The following is a 26,775-nucleotide window of genomic DNA, read 5'->3' on the forward strand; positions in this document are numbered from 1 at the left end:
TCTGGAAATGTTTATTATTTGTAGGAGTTTTATGGTGGAGTCTTTAGTCTTCTTCCTTTCCTGTTTGTATCCTCTTTATCTCTTTCAGTTGCCTTATTGCTCTAGCTCAAATTTCAATTGCTCTATTGAACAGGTGTGGAAACTGGACATCCTTGTCTTGTTCCTGATTTTGGTGGAAATGTTTTGAGTTCGTCTTCATTTTAGTTGATGTTAGCTGTGGGATTTTTGTACATTGTCTTTTCTTATGAATAGGTACATTCTCTTTATGCCTACTCCCTCCAGGACATTTATCATGAAGAGATGTTAGATTTTGTGAAAGAACTTTTCTGTTCCTAATGAGATAGTATGTGGGTTTTGTCTGGCTATGTTGTAAAATATATTCATTGACTTTTATATGTTTAAGCATCCCTGCAGCTCTGGGATGAACCCAACTTGATTTGATGTGTTTTTTTTTTTTTTGATCTGTTATTGAATTCTGTTTGCAAGTATTTAACTTAGAAATTTTGCACTTATGTTTATAAGGTATACTGGTATATAATTTTCTATTTGTCTACATTTTGTCTGTTTTGGGTATCAGATTAATGGTCATTTCATAAAAATAATTTAGAAATTTCCCTTCACTTTTGATTTGGGAAAATAGTATAATGAATATTGGTATTATTATTATTACCAGAAAAGTCTGGTAGAATTCACTGAATCCATCAGGTTCTGGACATTTTTTTTTTAAATTGGAGGATTTGCAATTATTGCTTCCCTTTCACTGGGGGTTGTGAGTCTTTTTAAGTTATGTATTTTATCTTGATTTTATATTGGTAGCCATATTTATCAAGAAATTAATCCATGTCTTTTGTATTTCATAGTTTGGTGGAGTACAGATTTTTCAAAATTATATCTTCACAATTCTTTAAATTTTCTCAGGGTGTGTTGTAATCTCCCCTTTATCATCTCTAATTTTATTAATTTGTATCTTTTTTCTCTCCTTAGGTTAATTTGACTAAAAGTTTCACAATATTGTTAATTTTTTAAATAGCTAACTTTTCATTTCTTTGATTTGATGCAATTTCTTGTTCTTGTTGTATTTCAAGTAGCTTGATTTCAGCTCTGAGTTTGATTATTTCTTCTAGTCCACTCTTCTTGGATATTATTTCTTCTTGTTTTTTTTTTCTAGAGCTCTCAAGTCAATCATTTAGGTATCACTGTACTTTTATGTGTATGTAAAATAATGACTTTTGTGTAGAAAAATCTGTGCTATGAATTTGCCCTCATAAAACTGCCTTCATGGTATACCATAAATTTGGGTATGGTATGCTTTCATTTTCTTTCTATTCTAAATAAGAATAATAATAGTAATGATAATAATAACAACAATAATAATAATAATCCTTCTTAATATCTGTCCTGACCAAATTCAATTCGATAGTGAGATGTGAGATTTTAGCTTCCATGTGTTTTTCTACTTTCTGCTGTTTCTGTTTTTGATGATGTTCAGCATTAATCCATGGAGATTAGTAGGTGGAAGATGCTATTTCAATTTTCATATATCTGCTGAGACTTGTTTTGTATCCTAATGTGTGATAAATTTTGATGGAAGGTCCACGGATGCTGAGAAGAAAAATATGATTTTAGTATTCGGGTGGAATGTTGTGTGGATGTCTGTTAGGCCTAGTTGACTTAGGACATTATTTAACTCCAGTGTTTTTCTGTTTAGATTTTTGTCTGGATGATCTGTCTATTGGTGGGGTGGAGAACTGAAGGCACACACTATCATTGCATAAGGGTTAATATCTGATATTAACTGTAGTTGTGCTTGCTTTATAAACTTGGGTGACCTTGTATTTGGTTTATAAATGCTTAGAATTGCAATATCCTCTTGGTGGATTTTTCATTTAATGAATATGGAGTGTCCTTTCCTATATCTTTTGATTATATTTGGTTTGAAGTATATTTTTTCAATATTAAAATGGCTACACCTGCTTGCTTCTTGATTTCATTTGCTTGTAATATCCTTTCCCATCCATTCACCCTGAGGTGATGGCTGTCCTTGGTGGAGGTTTCTTGAGTGTAACAAAATCAGGATCCTATTTTCTAATCAATTCTGTTAGTTTGTGTCATTTTATTTGGGGACTAAAGACCATTAACATTGATGTTTATTAATTTATGTTATTTTGTTGTGGTAGTTTGCAATCCCCCTTTTAAATTAATTGTTACAGCCTTATTTATTCCTTGTCTCCTCTTTGATATAGTTAATATTCTCTTCAGACTGAAGCTTACCTTCTAGTACTTTCTGTGCAGACCTTGATTGATATAAAGAAATAATTAAAAATTATTTTTATCATAAATATTTTTCTTTCTCCCTTGATTGCGATTGATAGTTTTGCTGGGTATAGTTGTGTGGACTAGCATCTGTTGTCCCTAGAGTTTGTAGGACACCTTACTATCTACTTTTGCCTTTCAGAATCTCCATTGAGAAGTAAGGAGTTATTCTATGCATCTTTTATATATGGCCTGGTATGTTTCCTTGTAGCTTTTCATATTTTTCCACACTCTGTTTCAATTATTATGTGTCATGGGAACTTATTTTCTTGTCTTATTTGATGTTTGTTATGCCTTTTATACCTTTATAGGCATCTTTCTTTAGATTTATAAATTTTTCTTCTTTGATTTTGTTAGGAATATTTTCTGTGCCTTTCTCCTGGGTTTACTTTCTTTCCACTATACTTACTTGTATGTTTTGTCTTTGCATAGTATCCCATGATTCTTTGGTTATTTTTTTATATTTATTTTTTGACTGGCCTACCAATTTCTACTGTCTTTAAGACATGAAATTCTCTCTTCCACACCCCTCAATCTGATGTTGAGACTAATCTTTCTGATGTTTGATTTCCTTGGTTTTTTGTTTATTTTGAGTTTTACATTTGGCTGTTCTTTAGTATTCTGTTTTGCTACGTTCTACTGTTTATCTCATTAGGATTTCCTTATTTAACCCCACTCTTAGTGTTTTCATAGTCTTCATTGAGCATGTTGGAGGATGAACATATTGAACATATTCTTAATCACTATTTTAACGTCCTTATCTTATTGTTTATTTAAATTGGTTTTCTTGGAGGCACATTGCAATAGAATTTCTGGCTTCTAAGTTGTATAAGATGTTACTAATTGTATTATTACACTGAAATTGAGGCAGCTGTAGTTAGGACATTTGCGGTATTTCTTGGTGTAACTATATGGTCTCACAGTTGTTGAGTGGGTACTTGGTTCTTTGATTGCTATTTCCCAACTCTGACAGGTTGTGGACCAGAGGAATGCTGCTTGGTTTTCAGTCTTTGGATCACTCTGGGTTGTTGGATCACTCGGGGTTTTATGGTTCAGTCTGACTATTCCCAGATCTCTAGCGTTCTCATTAGTGGGGATTGGAGTCTGGCTCTACAATGGGTTGCAGAGGCAATTGTAGGGGTACCCCAGGTCCAGCCACAGAAGGCAGAGAATCCAAAGGAAATAGAGATGGGATGGAAAGATTACCTAAAGTGTGCAGCAGCTGCTAGCCTCCTGGACGCTAGGAAGAACAGAATGGATAAAGGGCAAGAGAACATTGCTAACCAACCTAGACTACCTTGGCCCCAATCAAGCAAAGCTTTGGAATCCTTGGTAGAGAGCAGTTCTGTGAGTCAGTGAGGAGTCACAAAGGAGTAGAGATGGGCAAATAGTGGTAGCTAAGGAGGGGAGTGAGGAAGAACTAGCAGACGTATAGTCCACATCATGGGGCCAAATTTCAGGGGATGGAGGGATTCTCTGCTTTTGTTTAAGGAAAAAAATATAACATTTGTGGGTTTTTTTCCAATTTGGTACACCATCTTTGAAAAAAATTTCTATGCTTTTCATGCAAGTTTGTTGTAACTAAAAACACCTAAGGTGGGAAGTTTATCTTGTCATTGACTTCTCTGGAAGGTACTTAATGATGGTCAAGATGTGCAGAATACTTGCTTTCAAGGGGCACTACATCCATCTGGTGTCTTTGTGAATATTAAAAGTTCATGGAAAATGGAGAGAGAAAATGCAGGTGGTCATTGATTTTAATTAATGTAGCTGTCATTATTAATAATGAAAAGACACATCTTTAATTAATTCTATCAAACATGGCTTTCCTAGACTGGTTTTCTAACTAAATGTACCTGCCTGAATATAGATAACTAACTTCCTGTTGATTGGGTGAGACATGGACTGTCCCCTTCTAGTCAGATGTGGTATAGACTAGCCTTCCTTTTCAAGTAAGGCACAGAATGTCCTTCTTAGTCAAGTTTAAACAGTCTAGCCCTTCCTTGCTAGCCCTACTGCTAAGGTAAAAGATACACAGGGTAGTGTTTCTTGTCAGAATAGATACCGTCTGTCCTGGCTTGGTTAAAGACAGTACAGACTAAATCTCCTGCTAAGAAAGGCTACTTAACTTGCTTAAATTAGGTGCATACTAGCCCCTCTGTTCAGAAGAGGTATAGGTTGTTTTTATGGTTATCTTTGATGTAGGCTAGCCTTCCTAACCAGCCTCTGTATGAATACTCCGTACGAAGCTGCTGGTCCGTCCTGCTTTTATTGGCCCCATTAGTTCATGGCAGATTCTTGACAAGCAGGGAACACATGGTGGGATTATCTTCAGAGAAGGTGTTTGCCAGGATGTACATTTTTGGAATCCCGCTGCAGGTTTTGTTAGTTTAACAGTCAGGGGGATTATAATTTTGTGGACTAAGCTTTGGATAAGCTTTGCTTCTAAGAGTTATACCAGTAACTGCTGTGCTATGCTGACTCTGCTTATTCACTAATAAGAAATAACTATCTGCCAGAATGACAGGACGGGGGCAGTGACAGCCCTTGACATTTCTATGAAAAGTAAACTGCATCCAACCCTTGGCCTCACTGCATGTGAATCCCCGGAGCTGCCTGCTGCCTGCGGGTGTTCTGAGTTCCTTGGACTTTCATATTTTATATCTAACCCTTGCTTTTACTACATTCGAATCTCCAGAGCTGCCCACTGCCTGCATGTGCTCTGAGCTCCCTGGACTTCTCTGTACCTTCCCTCTTACTGTTTTAAGCTCACACTTAATTCACAAGTGGAAACTTGGAGGAAGTTCCAATTGGAACTGCATTCATTTCTTTCTTTCTTTCTTTCTCTTTCCTTCTTTCTTTCTTTCTTTCTTTCTTTCTTTCTTTCTTTCTTCCTTTCTTTAATGAACAAGCTTTGAAGAGTATTCGTCCCCAGAAGTTTGGTGCTGCTGCACCTCCAGTCATCCCTAAAGTGCTCATGGTCTGTGAGCCACCTGAAACCAGGTTCAAACATGGTTTTGACCCTGTGAACCGTTATGGACCATAGGCAGCCATGTGGACATTTCTGAAATTAGAGTGTGTGGACTGTGGAGCAGCTGTCCTCTAGTAGTGTAAAGAGAGAAATAAGGGCAGCCTTGGAAACTGTCATTTCAGATCTGATATGTAGACAAACTGAAGGAGATAGATAGAATGGTAGAAGAATGGATAATAGATATGCAGATGATAGATTTATAGATAGATTCTATAGGTATGCAGATGATAGACATATAGATTGTAGACACATTGATAGATGATAGAAATATAGAGGGACTCCTGAGAGACACAGCCAGAATAAGGCAAATACATAGGCAAATGCCAGCAGCAAACCACTGAACTGAGAATGGGATCCCCATTGAAGGAATCAGAGAAAGGACTGAAAGAGCTGAAGGGGCTTGAAACCCCATATGAACAACAATGCCAACCAACCAGAGCTTCCAGGGACTAAGCCACTACCCGAAGACTGTACATGGACTGACCGTGGGCTCCAACTGCATAGATAGCAATGAATAACCCAGTAAGAGCACCAGGGGAAGGGGAAGCCCTGGGTCCTTCCAAGACTGAACCCCCAGTGAACGAGATTGTTGGGGGGAGGGCGGTAATGGGAGGAGGATCGGGAGGGGAGCAACCATATAGAAGAGGAGCGGGAGGGGTTAGGAGATGTTTACCTGGAAACTGGGAAAAAGAATAACAATTAAATGTAAATAAGAAATATCCAATTTAATAAAGATGGAGAAAAAAAAGAAATATAGAGGGAAAGATGATAGATAGGCAGATGATAGATACAGAGATGGATTGTAGATTTATAAATAGGGAATAGATAATAGAAAAACACTGACTGATAGACAGGTCTGTAGATAGATAAGTGAGTGATACGTGTTAGAAAAATAGGGAGATAGGTGATAGATGTTAGACAGAAGATTGACATACACATAGACAATAGATGGAAAGATGATACGTAAATGTACTGATAGATGAGAGGTAGATTGTAGGTAGATAATATAAATATATCAACTACTTATATTTTATCCATATATGTATTCATATGTGTGCATGTACCAAGTATGTATATGGAATGTGTATCTATATCACTATGTATGCACAATCTTGACACATACAGGTAATATAATTATAAATTGAGAGAGAAAGGATGGACACACAGAGATGGAAAAGGTGCTGATTCTTTGCTTGTTAAGATATGGGTTGGAAAAGGGAAGTCAGAGAGGCACCAGCAGGTGACCCCTATAACAATGTAAGTTATATTTGCAATATAACGATATAAGGTGAACAAGCTAAGAGCCAGGTGTGTCGTGTGTGTGTGTGTGTGTGTGTGTGTGTGTGTGTGTGTGTGTGTGTGTGTGTGTGTACCTTTTCATGTTTGAAGACCTTCCCAGATGTAGGTAAAAAGCAATTATCCTTAGGAGAGCGCTTGCTGTTCTGTGGCCTCTGCCTGAAGCCTGTGTGTACCATGGATGATGCAGCAACACTACTACTTACTGGACCAGCTGGGAAGCAGTAGTTTGAGTGGCTCAAGATATATGGCTACCACCCCAAGGGCCCCTGTTACTAAAGAAGGCTTAACTGTACCTGCAATGGCCAGGTGTGGTGTTTTGACACAAAGAAGAGCTGCAGAGACCCAGACTGCAATGCCAGGTGGCAAAGTCCTTTCCACCTTAGGACGTAAATGATGCCAGATGTGACATCCTGCCTATCATAAAACTTCCTCTGGCACAAGAGAGAGTTCCTACCAGTCTTTGACTTAAGAAATATTTGTGAAAAGAATAAAGGACTCATGTCACATTCTTAAAGTGATGAAAGAGGGCACTTCATTCATCCGAAGAGCAAAAGTAAAACATGTCCCAAGGAATATGCATTCTTATTAGCACTGTCTAAGGAACAAATATCAGTGGATTTGAAATCCAGGGACATTCTGGATTTTTCAGTCAGCCTTGAAGTATTAGTTATATAAGTTGATTGCAGATGTATTTATTTGTTGATAATTGTTCTGAAACCACTACGTTGGTAGCATCAATTATCATGGGAAGGAAAGGTCTGATTTTTTTCTGGCAAAACCTCTGGACTTTGGAGACAGGGAGTCAAGTACCAGGACCTTATGTGACATAGGTGCTATAGGTATGTCACTGACTTGGTTGGAGCTCAGGCTGTGACAATGTCTATTCCTGTGATGATGTAGGTACCAGATGAAGATTCAGGGGAAGGGATTCTGAGCTCACTCTCCAGGGAGTGAGCTGAAATATGAGATTGATCACAACCATTCTCTACTTTAGCCTCTTGAAGATCTTTACAGGGATAAGGGCCGAAGAGTCAAAGGACCAAAGCCCAAAGGCCCACTGTTTCTGTCCCATCTTCTCCCATTGTTCAGGGAAGAGGATCAACTCCTCCCAAGTCTTAACTGTTGTTTCTTTACATTCTCTCTTAGGCTATGGAGAGTAAACATGTCTCCACTCTCCCAAACGATCTTTTATGCTTGACCTATCGTATACTTTACAGTAGAAGCAAATACTGGTATTCAGAGAAGTTTTATTATCTTCTTTCAAATCTCAGGCTGAGGTCATCTCTTCTCTCATCTTTCACAAGATGTGTACAGGAACAATCTACTCTCTGCATCAGCTGCACCCCATGACAACCCTTCGAGCTCCTTAAATACTCTGGTTTAATGAGATGAAGGTGGCTAGTCTTTCCTCCTCAGATTCATGCCTTAGAATCAGGACATATGTGGGTGGGCAGTTACTCAAAATAAGAGGACAGCAGTCACAGCTGACACTGATGTTCAGTAGCTTACAATGTGGGCCATAGGAAAGCAGCCACTTAGAAATCGTTATTGAAATATGTAGTATGTCTGAGTCCCGTAAAGAAGTAAGAACCTGTGATGTCAGCGGTGTGCTCATCAGAAGCACCGCCCACTGGCCGAAGCAGACATTGGTAACTCCGTGTATCCATTGAGTAGTGCAGAGCAGGTGCTGAAAGTTGGTGAGCACAAGGGTGGCTCGGTGTACTGGAGAGAAGCCAGTAAATGTCACGCTCTAAGAAGAATTCAAACAGGGAAGTCATGGACAGCACAGAGGGCCTCACACAAGATATTAGGGGATCTAGGTTCTACTGAACAGGACGCAAGCATTGTGTGAGAAAGAATGGGACTTTTGGGATCCAGTGAATAGGTCGTGGGGGTCTTTCCCACTTGATGTTAAATCTGGCCCCTTTCTCAAGGTATCTCACAGTTTCTGGGCTATTTTTAAAGGAATAACTGGAGGTCGTTCATTCACTGTCTCCAATGATTTGGTGTGGATTTCACACCCACTTCTCAACTTGCCAATGACTTTCTAAGGGAGATACTTCTAAATGTACCAACTTACCCACAGACCTCAGCTCTGAAATCACACCCCCGAGAGAACAGTGTGTTGACATACAACAGTCAGCAGTCCTGTCTGGTGACAAGGCCTATGGGTCTTCAGGCTTTTAGAGCACTCTTAACAATGTGGAGCCTTGACTCCCCACACTATGTGTTCAATATCGGGATTTTTGTTCTGAGCACAGGTGGCTGCACAGCACAGACAGAGAGGAGCTTAAACAGTAGCAGCACACTAAGGAAGATGGCTGTACTGAGGCTAAGAGAGATACTAATGACAAATGGATGAAAATGATCAACTTGGACACATGGTGCCGCTTTTGATTGTGTCAACCAGTGTGGCAGTGAGTGGTATAGAGGATTGGTTAACTAGGTATGCTCCACCTGCTTCTGCATCCTTCCTGGGAATCTCAGCAATCAGGCTTGCTTTGGTGAACTAGAAATACACACCCAGATGCTTGATGAGCTCAGAAAATCTCGAGCATTTTAGGTCTTCGGTCTTGACATCTAACAAATTGTTTTCTGAAAATATGAATAGATTGAAGGAGAATGGGCCAGAGACCTTCTCTGGGATGAGTGAATTCCAGTATCTTTGTCTTTTTTTCTGTGTCTGTTGTTTCTTTTTTCCCTTTTGTTTGTGGGCCTGAGGAGAATCTTTTTATTATATTGTTTGCATATTTACCAAGATTCTCTGACAGAGTTTTTTTTTTTTATTCTCAAGTTACTATTTTTGAGATCTAGATTTTTTTTCCTTAGCCACAAAACACCAAAAATAACATACAAATTTAAAACTATTTAAGAATATTCAGACCAGATATCTGGTCAAAGCTGTGGGTGCAAACATTCAAAGGAAGGTCAGTGATATGATGTATTGGATAGTCATCAGATGTGCATGATGTGTGAGGGGAGCTCGATCTGTTGTAGAAGGAGAGCCTTTTCATTCCCGCACACCTCCAAACTCCCTGATCATCTCCATTCAATGTGATGATGATATGATTTGTCTAATACTGTCATCACTTACCTGCAAGCACAGTGTGGCCTGGTCTATGGCAAAGAGTGCTCTATACTGCAGATTTTCTTTGTGGTGAGTAGCCTTGCTAAATGTGTGGACTTGTCTACTTCATCTATTCTAGTTCTCTACCCACAATATTATGAATGTCTGATACATAACCAGCCTTTATATAGGTCTAGAAGACAGACTCACCGGAAGTCATTAAGTAAACTGTGCTCTTACTTAGAACATGTCTGCACAAGGGAAATATATAAAAATATACAACATAGGAGAGATATAGCCTGGGAAGAAAGGTCAGGCTTCTCACATGAGAACCAGATTGGCAAAAGGGCAGAATTGCCAGGAGAATGGAGGAGTGTCCTGTGTATGGGTCTGCTTCTGTCCAGATGATGTAGGGAAGAGCCCCCTGAAGGAAGTAATTGATATGATTCAAAAGACGAGTTCATGAAGAAAAACTTCTCTGCAACACTAGTTTTGCATTTTCTTGTTGGTCATGTCTTTCTCGGCCGGCATATATGTATACCCATGAGTAGTTTGTGATTGAATCACTACAATATAAGTTGGGGTGATATGCATGAATGCATGTGTACCTATATTTGTGTGGCATATATACATACATAACAACTATGTATATACACACACACATATATACACATATATATGTGCATATGTGCATATATATGCAAACAGACACAATAGGACAGCGCTTTTGACATCAGTGCAAGGTAAAAAGTCCCTTTTCACTATCCTCCTGTTTATTCTATGAGCTTGGCATGGTTCTGTAAACCCTAAGTTTATAGGAATTTACTTCACTTTCGATATGAGTGACAGCAAATTAGAAATATAGCATTTTACAAGTTCCATGTGTGACCCTATTATTCTAATCAACTCTGGTAAACAGGTCCATGAGCCCTGACACCATGAATCCCCATTGCAAGCCTACAAGAACCCAGCAGGAACCCCACATATTATCCATAGGCTGCTCTCCTCAATCTATAAGTAGTGGCTTTGAACTAATAGGCCTATTAAACTATTTAGTCTCCATAGACAGAACAGATCATTTAAAGTGTGTCCTAGTATCTCTAATAGGTTCTGGCTTCTTAATCATCATGAAAAGGTTTTAACTGCAGAGGGATTTCCCCCACATAATCTCTCTAATGATTTTCTAAAACTGCAAGAAATCTGCCTTCTAGTCAGAAGTGCCCAAACAGAGCAAAACTGAAACCCATTTAGGGTTTCCAGATGCCTTTTAGGAAATGATATCAATATATCGACACTACATTTCTCAAGTTACATAAGATAACATGAGTCAGGGTTCTGGGTCCATGGAACTCACTTCAGCATGCTCAGCCCCTTCCATCATGCAAAGGGAAGGCCAAACTGAGGGGTGGCTGAATGAAAAATAAGTAATAAGGGCCTTATAAATAGAATCCCAGAATTTATGGCTAAACTATTTGGAGAAAGTGGAACAAATTCGCTTGCTCTATTTTGGCTCAAAGCAGGGCATCTTAAATTGAGCAGTCCCACGAGTCCTACGTTTATTTTTACTTTTAACAAAAGCAGAACCTCGCTGGGGACACTGAATGAACATGAATTTTTCCATTGCTTTAAGTGGCTTAATTTGACATTCTTGAATGAAGGAAGCAGCGATTCTCTCGGTTACATTGAAGGGACATTGGCCTATCGGTTCCTTTTCTCAGTGATATGATCATATATCCGTTAAGAATAAATTCGAGACAGGAAGGGGTTTACTCAGGCTCACCATTCAAGAGTGTGTCCCATTATGCTGCAGAAGGCATGACTGCAGGAAGATGAGGTAGCTAATCATATTGCTCCTGAAATCAGGGAGCAGAGAGGGAGGGATGCTGGTATTCAGCCCCTTTGCATTCAGTCTGAGACCCTCAGGATGGTGCTGGTCAGGGTTAGGATGGATCTTCCTACTCTCTCTTTCAGCCTTAGACTTTGGATGTGAGGAGATGAGCTGCCTTAAGCCCCTCCCTTCCTTTCCTTGTAGTAATGGAATGTAACCTGGAATTGTGAACTAAAAACAAATAAGACCCACTTTTCCCCCTAAGTTTCTTTGGCTAAGTTACTCTAACATCACCAGAAGTGAAACCAGGATAAAAGTCCTCTCTTGTTTGCTCACATGCTGAGCTATCACGGAACACTTCATATAAAGAAACCCATGACATGGCTATCATCCTAGCCTTAGGGAAACTGAGGCAGAAGGATGACAAATTTGATTTCACCCTGGTCTACTTAGTGAAACCCTGCTTCCTAGGAAGAAAATATGCACACATTTAACATACAGAACTTGACATAGATCACCAACCTGTTCTCTTTCCCATGAAACCAATAAATAAGCATACATGGGTAACTGTATTCAGGTCCACCCTGCCCCAAGACACCCATAGACACTGGCAAACACACACACACACACACACACACACACACACACACACACACACACACACACACACACACACAATAAGCCTTTAAAATTGATTAGTTAGTTCTTTCCAGTCATTAATCTTAAAGATATTTTTATTTGCTGCTTTTTATTTATGTGTATATGTGTGAGTCTCCATGATGTTATGGTAACTATGTGAGTCTAGGAACCAGAAGAGGATACGGATCTCTGGCACACAAGGTATGGGTGCTATCCGAGCAGGATCTGAGAACCGAACTTTGGTCCTCTGCAAGAACACTGAACAGCTTAATCACCAAGCCTTCTCTCCAGCCCCCTCGAAGTAACTTTATACATTGTCCCCATTATTTTAAGACAAAAATCAGCAACCTGTTGCCTGTTAGCTCACCCTGACCCATGGTGACTCAGAATAGGTTTCATAATGTAAAATAAATTATATGAAAAGTGTATATCAGAATCCCTAGACATTCTACTCTGTTGTTAAATAAATGTGAAGCACCCTGCGTCTGGTTTTCAATGATAGCAAACTTACTAGCTGTAAAGACACTAAAGAATACCATATACCCTTTTCAGAAATGTTTCTTTATTGATACAATCCTGCCCCTTTTTCTGGATAGGTCTTTCTAAATACAACGTGATCAAGAAGGTATTGGTTTAAGAGTGCTGTAAGTGATGGCATACTGCTCAAATGCAACTCCATCTTTTTGTGGAGATTAGAATCATTCAAATAACAGATTTTAAAGCAGTAGATCTCGGTTTCCATTATACCAAGCCCACTGGGTAAATGAAGACCAGCTGACCTGATTCTGACTTTTTAATCACAGTTTACATTTCCTCTGGGCATCCTCAGTGTTTCCCGGAAGTATGTGCTTGATAGAGCAGAGGAAGAGGAAATAAAGTCTGTTTGGGGATCAATCCTGTTAAGCTACCTGAACTTCACTTGAGAAATCTACATAGCAGTAGGAGATAACTTGAATCAGTGACGTAAACACGATTGGGCGAATCACTGTGGAACTTTTAACTCTAAGTCCATCCTGTACATTTCAAAAGATCACCATTGAAGCCGAGCACCTGGCATAGTGGGCTTGACCTCAGCATCCCCGACACTGTATTTCCCCAGGTAGTAGTAGATAAATGAGGAGACATTTCATAATCACAAGCACCGTTTTCCTGTGCTTGAAGACAAAGTACTGTTTGAGCACAGAGGTAGAATACTACAGGGGACTTTTGGAGCCATGTAACTAAATGCCACCAAGTGTTCACCAATAAACATTATTTCAAATAAAGATTTGGCATCCAGGATGCAAAACAATTGCACAGTGCACAGTCACAGTTTATCTGAGCACCAGCAAAAACACATTAGATGTTAGTCCACCTAATTTTGCATTTGTACTGACTCTGTTTCCATAGAATCAATCAACCACAGATCAAAACTATTTTTGTGTCTGCCTTGAATATTTGAAAACATTTTCTTCATTATTATGCCTTTTGATGAGCCTTCTCGGATAGGTATCCATTGTGTCTAATAAGGCAACACAGTACTTTATAGATAGTAAAACTGGCTTACAAACCATGACCTAATTCTTGTACTTCTAAGACTTTGCTTGCATATAGTGGTAGTTCTGAATGTTCAGAGCAGCGGTATGCTAAAGATAAGCTTTGGCTTAGAGAGGGGTTCTGAGTTGGGGTGTTTGAGAGCAGTGAAACAAAGAACTAGAAGTCAAATTAGGAGTTAAAAACTGCTGGCCTGTGTTCTGCTCGAGACAGCTTTCAAACTATTCTCTCTTTTTGTCTTCTGCTTGAGACAGATTTCTCCTGCTGTTCTAAAAACGCTCTGGATAGTTCATCCCTTGCAGACCAAAAGCCCAGTCTTTTATTTACATATTAATTCAGACATTACCTCAGGTTTTCTTTTGTTTATTTCATGGATTCCTATCACATGACTCCAGCCCCTTAATCCTTAGGAGACAGTAAGTGCAATTTAGCTGAGTGGGACCCTGACATGAAATTACCATTCCTGCAATGCCTGTGCCTGGACCTAAACTCCTTCTGTCCCAGACTGACCTTGAATTTAGGAATCTACCTACCATTATAAGCACAAATACTGAGCTGAGTGGGGTCTTGCCCTGCAATCACCACTCCATAAATCTCTTCTTCTCCTTCCTAAGTATCTTTCTGACAAGCTGCCCTACAGTGCAGCTGCTTTTGTTCTTTTAGATCTGTGAAATTCCTCGTACAATTCATATTGCATCCTTATATTTTGCGTAGCTCAGAAATTATATATTTTTGAACTTATGCTTCCATAGTTCTTTCTCACAGCCTTGAGGGCTGTCCTTAACGTCTCAGTGTTTACCACGCTGCTTAGAAGTCCGATACACTTTTGCCTCCTGGACTCATGCTGTCTCTGATGATCGTGGAGTCATTAACCTTGGCAAAGAGAACATTCCCTAAAGGAGAAACACGAAATTATGTACATTATTATACAAAGCAGCCTTTTACCACAGTAATCATCGACACTTGTGGAGACCCATGCCCTGCTGACTCTGTTCCAGGGGCAGGAATCCTGCCATGCCAACTCTTGCATGACAAAGCCAGACTCAGCAGTAGTAGAAGTGAAGTTCTGTGGTACAGTGATGTTGTGTCCCAGGCCTTGCTGAGCGTATCTCCAGTCTTTCTGATTGGTAGGGTCTTTAGGATATGAGCACTGTTTCCTCCTTGCAACTCAAACCATGGTACGACAGTTGCTGGAGAAGATACCACTATCCAGGTGGCTGAGCTGACCATTGGAGAGCCAAGAGGCATTGTAAATGGTTTGGAGAGATTGTTCACATCCACTTTTAAAAAAAATTAATGTGCTATTTTAGTAAATCTGCACTTTATTCGATTCCAAGTGTCTTTGACTGACTTCAATCTCATAGAAATCTTCCTTCCTATGGCGGAAAAGGGTTCCTAGGGTGACTCCTATACGTAGGCTGTGTTAGTCCACTTTCAGACACGATAAGCAGCTACCTCACTTGTATACTTCTAGTCCCCCCCTTTTTCTACTTAAGATTCATTATGATCAAGATCCTGAGAGAAGAAAGGGAGAGATTAAATCACATCTTCTGCATCCATCATTGATGAAGACAAGAGATGTCAGATCCTCTCAAACACTTTCACTCCTTCATTTAGGAGTAGAAGTGGTCCTGTTTTGCCCAAATCGTTTTTTAGATGCTAAGGCAAGTAACAACCAAGCTGTACTTGAACTGTCCCAGGAGACCGTCAGTGATCCAACATTAAAGCAGGCGTGATAGTGCCATGGGACATTTGATCTGCTGGTTTCAAAGGGTGTTTTTCTCCTTTTCCTTGTCTCCAGGCTCACAGGCATGAACCTCCCATCCCCTGTGATCAGCAGCAAGAACTGGCTCCGTCTGCATTTCACGTCTGACAGCAATCATCGACGTAAGGGCTTCAACGCTCAGTTCCAAGGTAAGGAGGTGCTAACTGGATAAGTTAAAAACAAATATGTGACAGATGACATCCTGGCCCTTCCTCCCTCTGAGATTTCGTGATATTAACAAAGAAAGAAAAATAAGCTTATTTTTAAAAACGCTCCCATTTATGTAGGAGCAATCAACTTTGGAAGCTTGAAGGAATGATGGGCCAACACTGGTGAACGATCCTTAGGCCTCTCAGAGTCTATGGCAGTAACTGGTTTTCCTGAGGCCTAATCAAGCATTAGCTAATAAATTTACATGAGCATTCACTGTACTTGCCTTACTCATAGCAAATAAACATCCACAGCAGCTTATGTTATCACATGCTCAGAGTAGGTAAATACACAGGGTGTACTTAAACCTTCAAATGAATCTTGACACGACATTTAGTCCGAAAACATCCCTATACTTGAAAAACATAATTACCAGATTTCGTAATTTACATGTCATGAGCCTCAAAATAAAGGTAATATTATTTAGCCAAACATAGCTGTATTCACCAATGTAATTCTGAAGTAGTTGACTGATTTTTCCTACCCTTTATGCCTAAAACCTGCATATTTCTAGTTATCAGTAACCTTAATTAATACTACTGCACGAAGGGATTCCATTGATAAGTGGACAAGAGAAAACCATTCTACTTACAAAAATTAACATATTCTAAGTTGTGGATGGGGGAGGAGCTCACAAGGCCCTATCCCTTCCCTGCTGAACTATTGGGTCCTGATAGATTCAGAGAGAGGTAAAGTCACTTGGTCTTTGTCTGTGTGTCCATTGGTGAGCTCCAGTGGATAATTTCTATCCCAGGATATCACACAGCCTTGGTTCAACTCTGAGTTACAAACAAAATCAAAAGCTGGGCAGGATGACAGGAAATGGAGAGGAACTTGATTAAAAACGAATGTTGTAAGTGTATGGATATGTCAAATAATAAATTCAATAATTAAAAATAAAACACTGCAAATGGACTCCCTGCACTCTCCCCATCTCTGAGCTTAAGAATGTGGGAAACTCTATGTTCCCTCAGTTTGCAAAGCACAGTGTGGTGGGTTGAATATGCTTGGCCCAACAGTGGCACTATTGTGAGATGTGACATTGTTGGAGGAACTATAGCACTGTGGGAGTGGGCTTTAAGACCATCCTCCTAGCTGCTTACAAGACAGTCTTCTCCTGTTTGCTTTTGGAACAAGATATAGAGCTCAGAGCTCCTTTAGTGCTAGGCCTACCTGAACACTATGATGATGATAATAGACTGAACTTCTAAACCTGTGAGCCAGCCCAAATTAAATGTTGGCCTTTATAAAGGTTACTCTGGTCATAGTGTCTCTTCACAGAAATGGAAACCCTAACTTAGACACACAAGAAGTTATTTGTATAGTACTGTGTTTTGCTTCCTCGGTCAAGTAGAATAAAGATATTTGTAGGGTATGAAATCTGGATGGTATAGAATTGAACATAGGACTAGGGCTTATCACTGGCTGACCAGGCATTGAGAAGGGTGTGGACACAGAAATTATCTGACCTGGAATCTAAGGGTATCTTTCTTCACCACTGTTAATTTGGGCTCCTCAGTGGGGTCCCCATTGGGATCATGGAGCATCAGCCTGCTTTCCCAGGTAGGGTTAGGGTTAGGGTTAGGGTTATATGTCCTTGTCTTTACCCACAGGCTGCAGTCCACCATCCTGGACTTCTATAGTAAGAGTATCCTATGGTTCCATGTATCCTGGATCACAGACAAAGCCAAGAACTTTATTGTAACCATAGCTACTCTGATAGATTGTCTTTAAGTCTACTTGTCTTCTAGCAGTTGCTATGATGCAGTATGTGGAAAGGACTTGGTGGCAAGAGGAGACCCTCTCCCATAGACACAGATTTGGCAGAGTGAAGAAGAGGACACTTGGTCTGCTGGAGAATCTCAGAAGCTCCTGGGTGTTTATCCACATCAGTGCAGGGACCTGACTCTGAGTTAAAGTGGCCACATTTGGTGCTTAAAACTCTTCCAGTCTTTTTCATGTGGTGTGGTAGTTATATACCCTGTGAATCATTGAAGAGAACCTTTTCATAAAGTTTTGGTTATTTTCTCAGCAGTGGAAAATGTTTCTAGTATCGTCCCTCAAACCTCATTATTTGCGTGATAGGAATAATTGTAGAAAATATAATATGTGGCTTAAAAAGGACCCAGATTGAAAAACACAAGAAACACACTGACTGTGGGAAAAATCAAATATATACAATTTTAAAATTGCAAAATTGTAAGCTACATTTCTGAAATTTGCAAATAAATATAAAGTAATCAAAATAAGTATTGCATGTAATTGAAGTCTGATTAAATATAATTTATACAGGGGTCTAAAAGAGTCCCTAAGTGATGCCAATGTATCAGAACACACAGCTTTGGCTGAATAGCTCTATATTGAAACCCTGTCCATAAATTTAGGTTCAATGCATTATGGGTAGATGAAGCTACCTCCTTGTTCATGAGCTCATAGGCTTCTTTGACTAGGGCATTATCCTCAAACCACCTCTCAGCAGGACCCCACAAAGGTTGGGTCCAGACGCCATGTCTCCCATTTAGAAAGGACATTGAACTAACAGAGCAATCACCAATGACACCAGGAAATTATGAACTGGGCCACGTCATGGCTAATGTAGGATATTTAATTTCCTGGCTCTAGAGTAAACCCAGGAATGCGAGAGATCAGAATACATGACAATAGCTTGATATGTCCTCTTCCTTGAGTCCTCACCAGCTAACCAATAGCATGTTCTGGCTGAAATTAGTTTCAGATCACTAGTAAGAAGCCCATGCTAGTTAAATTGTCACATAGGGAAAGATGTTCTACATCAGCCCTGTTCCCTCTGCCTGGAAACCAAAGAGTTTCGAACCCTATTTTCTTTTTAAAATGTAACACAATGAGGGGGATTATCCACACAGTTGGTCAATAATCATAGCAGTCAAAATGCATGCAGATTTACCAAATTCCTATACTCTGCTTTATAAATATTCCTTTGTCAAAGGTTTAGGGTGTGTGGGTGTTTTCTCTACTTTTTTTTTTTTGATAGTAAAAGAGAAATTTAAAAAAAATGCCTTTGGCAGTTAGAGAAATAGGGATACCTGAGTATGGCTAACATTCTTACAGGCCAGGAAATGTGAAAGGAGTCCATGGGGTTGGAAAAAAGCACACTTTTCAGGAGAAGTATGTGAAAGGCACTAGAATAAAGTAAGCAAGGAGAAAAGGCAGAGATGAGGATGGAGCTAAGGAGATCTTAACAAAAATAAAACATGTTTGAAAAATCCACATGGAGACCTATGACTTCCTAAGCCATTTAAAACACAAAATAACTTAAAAAATGCATTCGTAACTTTGCCACATTGCTGAGATTTGTGATGGTCACACTTGTCACTTGCAGTTGCCCCTACATGGAGATCGTTGAGAATTAAGAGACACAGGGTCTCCTGGTAGCCCTCTGTAGCTTCTGCCTGCCCTTCACATTCCAGTGACCTTCCTCGGTGGATAATTGCTGTGTTTTCCCTAAGGAGATGGATCCTCAGAGACAAAAACAAAGAAAACCTTCTTCTAGTTTTGCAATCTATCTTAGCTAAGTAAGCAGCCAACATCACGAGATATGTCTTCTTGTCTTCTCTTGTGCTTTTTAACAGTCATGTCCCTCCCAAGTCCTTCTTTGTGATGTCATCTGGCTTCGTCACCCTTCACCCCTCACCCATGTCATCCCATCATGCCAACATCCGAGATCCGGATGGTGGGCAAGCCAGGCAGCCTCACAGTTGCTCCTGTGGATGTGCACTCACTTTTAAGATAGTACTGTGAACAGAGGCTGCAGCAGCGTTGACGAGACTCCTCTGATAGATATGCAGTATCTGCTGCATATATTGGCCTCGTAGTATATGACAGATTTATGTAGGACGCATTATTTCTCTCAAGCAGCTGAAAATGAAGCCCATTCTTTATATGTTGCCTCCACCATTAATTATAATTAAACAAGAACCTTGTTAACACCATCCATCATCTAGGCGTTTTTGATGTCTACAAGATGAATTTTTAAAAAACATATTAATCTTGAACCTTGAAAGCCTGTGTCCTGAGTAGGCTTCTCCGAGTTGGGCTCCAGTTCTCAATATATTCACCTGGCTATCAATAAAATCTTGGTTTTCACAAGATGCAACCCCCATTGATTTCTGTAATGAATAAATCACTGCGAAGGAAAGTGTTCGTAATAAAGTTCCAATTTAGGTAGGGAACACCCTGTCTCATAAATCAAGCGAAAATCAGATGGCAGCTTTAAAGCTTGTGTTGACACAAATAATTAGCTTGCGTTTTAGGTTATGGCTCCATATAAGCATTGATTTCCCTTTTATTTAAAATGAAGACCTTTATACAAATCGGGGACTTTCATGTTATTAAAAATGCATTTGGGAAATTGAAACTTCATGTGCCCAGATTTATAAAACCTATATGTTACCCATTCTTCCACAGGCACAGTTCCTGCAAGTGTCTTGTAGACAAGAGCTGTAAGACAGGAGCCTGCTAGGTCCACGTGTCAATACATGTATGTGCCTCTCTCCAGAGAACATGCAGTCTGCAGAAGTGCAAGGAGCATTAGATGGGACCTGGAAGGTGCTTGGCTGGCATTGCCTTCAGACATGAAGGCAATCAAAGTCTCAGACCCATCAAGTGCCCTTGGGCCACTGACCGGCAGAAGAAAGAAGGCTGCTGACGGTGCTCTGGGGCTAAACATGTGGTAGTGGGAATCGCTTACTGACTTCCACCTGGGGTGTTTCTACTTAAATGAGGATGGCAGGGAAAGTATTTCCCAATACAAATAACCTGGCTAAAGATAATCTTATTCCAAGTTACTCTGAAAACCTAACTTTTATATCAGGCATATCTTGATAAACATAAAATTGCTGAACTTAGACACACTTAACTACACTCCCATCCCCCAGAATATACTTCCATTTCTCTTGGAGAAGAACTTAGGCAACTGCCAACTCCGCAAACATCTGCTTTAGTGACACACATATTATTAGCCAATGTCCATTTTACCTGTTTGTCCCTTTCTTACTGTATTCAACAGACTAAATCGTATCTACTTCTCAGACACAAAAGGAGAGGAACTATGTAGCTCAGACTCTTGCGAGACTATCTTCTCCTATAGTAGGCTTGGTCCTGCTTGGTCCTCCCTAACACACCCAAGTCCACCTCCTAATGCTGGTTCTATGTCACCTGGCTTCACCCAGATGCCAAGCATACAGCATCTTTTAGTCTCTTAATTTTCTGGGTCAGATCAGGGTCCTGTAGCACTGGTCAATATATGCAAGAAATATCTACTTGGAGGCAGGGCTGCCTGGTTTGCTGGAGTGATGGATCATGGTGGGAGGGGCCTCCAGTGCCATAAAGTCAGAATAAAATTTAGTGTCTCACATAGACATGAGCCTGGAGTATAGAGGGTAATACAGCACAGAATACATGGCACAACCAAATGTTAAAAGGATATAGGTGAGTAAATGTGCTTACACAAGCAGCCTGGTTCCCTTGAAACAGAAACAATCAGTATTATCCAAACTTTCATTTGGCCTCTTGTTGAGAAGTCCTTTTTAACCATAGATTTTTACAGAAGGTTCCCCCTGGGTCCTTTTGCTAGTCTTGATGCTTTTATCTATTCAAGTGGCTATCTCCCTTCACAGGAGATGTTATGTTTGTTCTTGACTATTAGGTGACATCACAAGTCCTTTGTGAACCCAAGAATGAAGCCCAAAACAAATTGAGAAGAGAAGATACCTGTCTACTGAGCCTTACTTCAGTCCCCATACCCTGGGTTATAGCTCGGCGGGTGTGTGAACGCTGTCAAAGATCTAGCATATGTGGTAATATCCATTGGCAAACACCTCCACGTCCCTCGCCAGAGTAGCTCTGGGATTTCCAACAGTCTTTGAGATAACTTCATTCAACTCCTTATAGTGCAAACCCCATAAGAGAGGTCAGCTTTGGAACTGGACAGCCATCATGTAGCATGTAGACATGGCACTGTCTCTGGACACTTGTGTACCCCTGTTTGGGCATCAAACTTCATATTTTAGCTCCATGAATGAATCTTTGGTGCTTTCCTTTTCTTCCTAAGTGCTAAAAAGACTATTTCCTATTTAGGTGCTCTCATATATAAGCTTCTACATATATCCTAGGCACAGGGGCTGAATTAGACCAGGCCAGGCAGGTCCCAGCAGAGATATCATGAGTGGGAGGCCAGGAGGATGATATTGTAGAACAGACCAGGGTCTGTCGCCAGGTTTCTCAACCTAGAGCCTCAAATTGGTGGTGTCATTGTGAGCACCTTCTAAAAGAGGGGAAAAGAGAAAGCAGGTTGATCCTGTATTTCAGTCAACAGAACCTGCTTCCCTGTTGGATTTATAGTTCTCAACACAGGCCATAATTCCTACTTGTCAATAGGGAATAATGTTTTTCAAAAGGCAGGTGCTGTACAGAACTAAATCAATATAACACTTAAACATTTAAATTTAATGAAATGACTTTCTTGATTTGCACTTCTCACTCCTCTAAAGGAAGCAGTGGCTGAGATGGTGCAATGGGCTTTCCGTGAGAACCTTTGTTTTGATCCCCAGAACCCACATAAGGCCAGATAGGCAGTACACATCTGCAATACCAGTGCTACGTGGTGAGATGGGAGACTGAGATACAATCGCATGGACTTGCTGGGTGTACACAGTGGCAAACAACACAAGACCCCACTTTAAACATGGTGGAAGGTGAGGTGAGAGGTTTGAGATTGTCTTGGGACACTCACACAGAGACACACCCACAGAGAAGCATGATGCAAATGGTTGTATTTATTACATACTACTGTGCCTTTCACAGCTTCGAATCTGATACTCAAGTGTGACTTAATTGCAGGCATAGTGACATAGAACAGAAGTCTGGCATCTGTTTGTGGGTAGCTTTTAGATACAATGAAACCATTCATAAAGATGAATGTAACCATTACCTATCTACCTTGGATATTGTTTGGCTTCCTTGCTGAAGGACTGTTATAGGGAAGGGGCTCAAGAGGGGGCTCAGCAGCTAAAGCCCTCAGTGCTGCAAGCCTGTAGACTTTAGGTTCCAGGGCACACATAAAAGCCGAAGGCGTGGCATCCTCCTGTAGTTCTAGCACTCAGAAGGCAGAGACACCAGGAGATCTCTGGGGCTGGCTTGACTATCCAGACTAGCTCAGTTAGTAAGCTCAGATTCAGTAAGACACCCTGTCTCAGTAACTACAAGCAACAAACCACCCAAGAAAATATCCATTGTTAAATTGGGGCCTCCACATGTGAAATCAGAGGTACATATGCACTCATGTACCCACATGTGCACCCCTCATACACACAAAAGTACAAAATTGTCTATATTAGTTGTTAAGAAGAAACTTACATTTTCAGTTATTTTTGGTTAATTTACAAGATTATGGGTCTTGTGATATTTTTTACATGTGTTATTTTTTAAAGATTTATTTATTATATATCCGTACAATGTACCTGATTTCAGATACACCAGAAGAGGGCATCAGATCTCAATACAGACGGTTGTGAGCCACCATGTGGTTGCTGGGAATTGAACTCAGGACCTCTGGAAGAATAGTCAGTGCTCTTAACCAGTGAGCCATCTCTCCAGTCCTACATGTGTTATTTTTATCACTCCCCATGGTTATCTCCTCAAATAGTTCCTATTTGTGCGCTCTCTCTCTCTCTCTCTCTCTCTCTCTCTCTCTCTCTCTCTCTCACACACACACACACACACACACACACACACACACACATACACACACACATTTTCTCTCTTTCTCCTATCAGCCTCTCCCATTTCTTCCTCCTTCCAACCTTCCAACCTTCCAACCTCTTCTTCTCCTCCTATCTCCTATGAATGACCAGGATGGTCCCACCTAAGACAAGCATGTGATACTTGTCTGTGTCCGGCTTATTCCACTTAACGTGGTTATCTCTGACCTCACCCATTGTCTAGTAAATGGCAGTTTGGTGGCTTTCTCTGGTGAATAAACTCTACTATTTTTGTACATAGCATATTATATGTTGATTCATCCATTGGTGGGCTTCAAGACTGTTTCCTTACCTTGGTTACTATGAATAGTGGTGTAGTAAACATGGCAGTCATGTGTCTCCAAAGCCCATCCACATAGAGTCCTTGGAGTGTCTACCTAGGAGTGTTATAGTTGGGTCTATCCATAGACCTCCGCTGGTTGTTCAAAAGAGGAAGCCTGTGGTTTCATGTTTGTACAATTATCTTATCAGCAGCATTCAGAGAACAAAGTAGAGTTCTTTGTGCTATTGGCTAGGTAGAGCTTACATAGCAGGTGTTGAACATTACAGAAAAGGGAGGGGTCCTCCTGGATGCTCAGCTCTTCTGCTCTGAGGAAGGAGGACTACTGCAGACCGTGATCTCTAGAATCTGAGTGAGGTTCTGCTGATGGTGAACATGAATTTTGTTCATATCAAATTTAGCGTCATATTCAAAAAAGATTGGCTTAAAAAACAGCTCTGGGAAGCGCATGTAATAAATCCCATCTTCAACAAGAACATTTCTACACAACAATCGCACAGCCTGTTAAGCTTGCTCTGATGGCTGAACTCTAACACTTTCCTAACACTTTATTATGAGGAATCAAAGATGTTAATGCTTCTTTGAACTTTGATATCTCTGAAAGCAGATGATTTACTTGACAGAGTCTCCTCTGGCCTTGTTATAACGTAAAACAACTCTCCATCTTGCTGTCAGCAGTGCTAGGATGACTAGAGATATTTCTCTTCCCTCCAAAAAAGTCTTCTTTCTCTAGTTCTTCAGCCACCATCCCAGCAGTGTCACGGCACTGACACAGTGCATACATTTTAGCAAAGGCATAGTGGGCACCTTAGGGAATAGTGGACTAAAGCAAGAAGAAAATGTCAGGTTGTGCAGGAGAGATGGCTAGGTGGTTAAGAGCACTGACTGCTCTTCCACAGGACCTGTTCCCAGGGCCCACGTGCTCGCTCACAATGGAGATCTGAAGTCCTCTCCTGGACTCTGAGGATACTCTATGCACTGGTTCACAAAACAAAATACTCACACACATAAAATAAAAATAAATAAAACTTTAACAAAGAAAGAAAATATAGTTGGGCGTTTTGGTGCACTCCTTTAATCCATGCACTCAGGAGGCAGAGGCTGGCAGATCTCTGTGCATTTGGGGCCATTCCGGTCTACAGAGAGAGTTCTAAGACAGCTAAGACTACATAGAAAGACCTTGTCAAAAGAGAAAGGAAGGAAGAAAAGAAGGAAGGAAGGAAGGAAGGAAGGAAGGAAGGAAGGAAGGAAGGACTTAAAAGATATGTGTGGCATGTGGTTGCACATAATTCTAGCAGTTGAGAGGCTGAGGCAGGAAGATTATCAGGAGTTCAAAGCTACCTCAGCAATATCATGCGTTTGAGACCAGCGTGAGCTATAGAATAAAACAAAGTATCAGAAAAGGAGTTCAATAAACATTTAAACATCTATAAATATGGGCCCAGAGATATGACTCAGGGGTTTAGAGCACAGATTGCTATTGCAAAGGACCAGAGATGTGCCCAGCACCTGGGATGATGGTTTTAAATCACCTGGAACTTCATGTTCAGGACCAGGTGGCAACTTTGGTCTCATCATGTATCTTCATTCATATGCACATGTGCCCCCCCACACACATATACAAGTAATTCTAAAACCATTTTATATTATGTTTAATGTGAGCTAAAATTAATATTATATATTATGGTGATAAAGGAAATTAAGAATTTAATAACTCTCAGACTTGGCCATTGCCTCTAAATGTTGGCAAATTGATCACTTTGAAGGATGTTGAAATGCTATTTGGCAAAAACCTGAGCTCTACGTGAAGAGTCACAGAACCAACACCTTCAAGGATGTACAGCAGCTCAGACAGGCAGGGAGCCAAAGCTGAGAGCAGTGGCTTCCTGAGAAATACATGCCATGGTACATCAGGGCATAAGCACACTATAAGCCAATACATAAACATACTAATCATATAAGGACACCAGGCACAAACACACCACATGCATACATACCTTCACAAACACACAGTCGTGGTATGCAGGAGGAATATACTCACACATCACCCATACCCCGGGTACAAGCATACTGTCACAGTCACAGACATATGTACCCATACCCAGGCATATACAAAGTTAAAGCCAGCAACTTACATGGCTACATCAGCATTCAACTTTAAGCAAACCTTTCTTCAATGATTTTCCCCCTTTTTGTAATCTTATTTCTCACATTTCACCCTGATACACTTTGCTATGAAACTAATTGTAAGTTTAAAAATCTAATTTTATATTGAGGTCCCGAGCCATAGTTGCCCTACCCGAACTGTAGCTCTGCTCTGCCATTGCAAAGGCTAGCCAAAGGCTGACCACATTAGGAAGACTCCATTCCAAGGGTTTTAAGTACCAGTGACTTGGCTGACTTTTGCCCCCAATGCTAGGTGATGGGCAAATGTGGTATCACAGTGAGCATTTGCAGAAGGTAGGCAACTATCCAGCACTTCCCATATCTGGAAAGAAAGGTTGTGATCCCCTTTCCTGGGCTGTATGAACAGATGGCCCGGTATCTGCCAGTTTAGGGAAACGCTGTAATGGAGGCTTCAGGTGGCAGGACTTTGATACGACATGGAAGTGTCACCCTCCACCACTCTGTGAAAGGAGAATCAAAGAAAAACCAGTCACGTTGCCAGGGATCGGAGACCTCACGGAAGCGGTGGAGTCTCTCAGCCAACAAAACTGTCATTTAAATGTATTTTTATAAAACTTTACTATTGAAATAATTTTAGTGTTTCCATTATTCTTCTAAGGCTTCTGTCATATGGTGGTTTTTTTCTTCTCATAATGACAAATGAGACCCAGAAAGAAAAAAAAATTACATTAGGAAATTAGGTCTGTGGGCAGCAATCTTGGCCACTTGAAAGAAGACACACCATCCTACATTAGCAAGAGCAACTTAGAGGGCATTACACTAATCGGCTTATCTCTAAAAAGCCAAAAATCAATGCTTATTTCTTCAGATAGCTGTTGAATGTGATA

The 26,775-nt window shown here is 40.4% G+C and overlaps 1 protein-coding gene across 1 annotated transcript in view; it reads left to right on the top strand.

Annotated features, from left to right (window-relative positions):
* The window catches only part of Csmd1 (CUB and Sushi multiple domains 1), a 1,514,424-nt gene that overhangs the window by 950,181 nt on the left and 537,468 nt on the right, over positions 1–26,775 (top strand). Inside the window, exon 6 of the mRNA XM_032918494.1 lies at positions 15,512–15,624. Coding sequence (XP_032774385.1) covers positions 15,512–15,624 — 113 coding nt within the window. The remainder of the gene's footprint in view (positions 1–15,511; positions 15,625–26,775) is intronic.

Source organism: Rattus rattus, chromosome 13 (assembly GCF_011064425.1).
Source record: "Rattus rattus isolate New Zealand chromosome 13, Rrattus_CSIRO_v1, whole genome shotgun sequence".
NCBI lineage: Eukaryota > Metazoa > Chordata > Mammalia > Rodentia > Muridae > Rattus > Rattus rattus.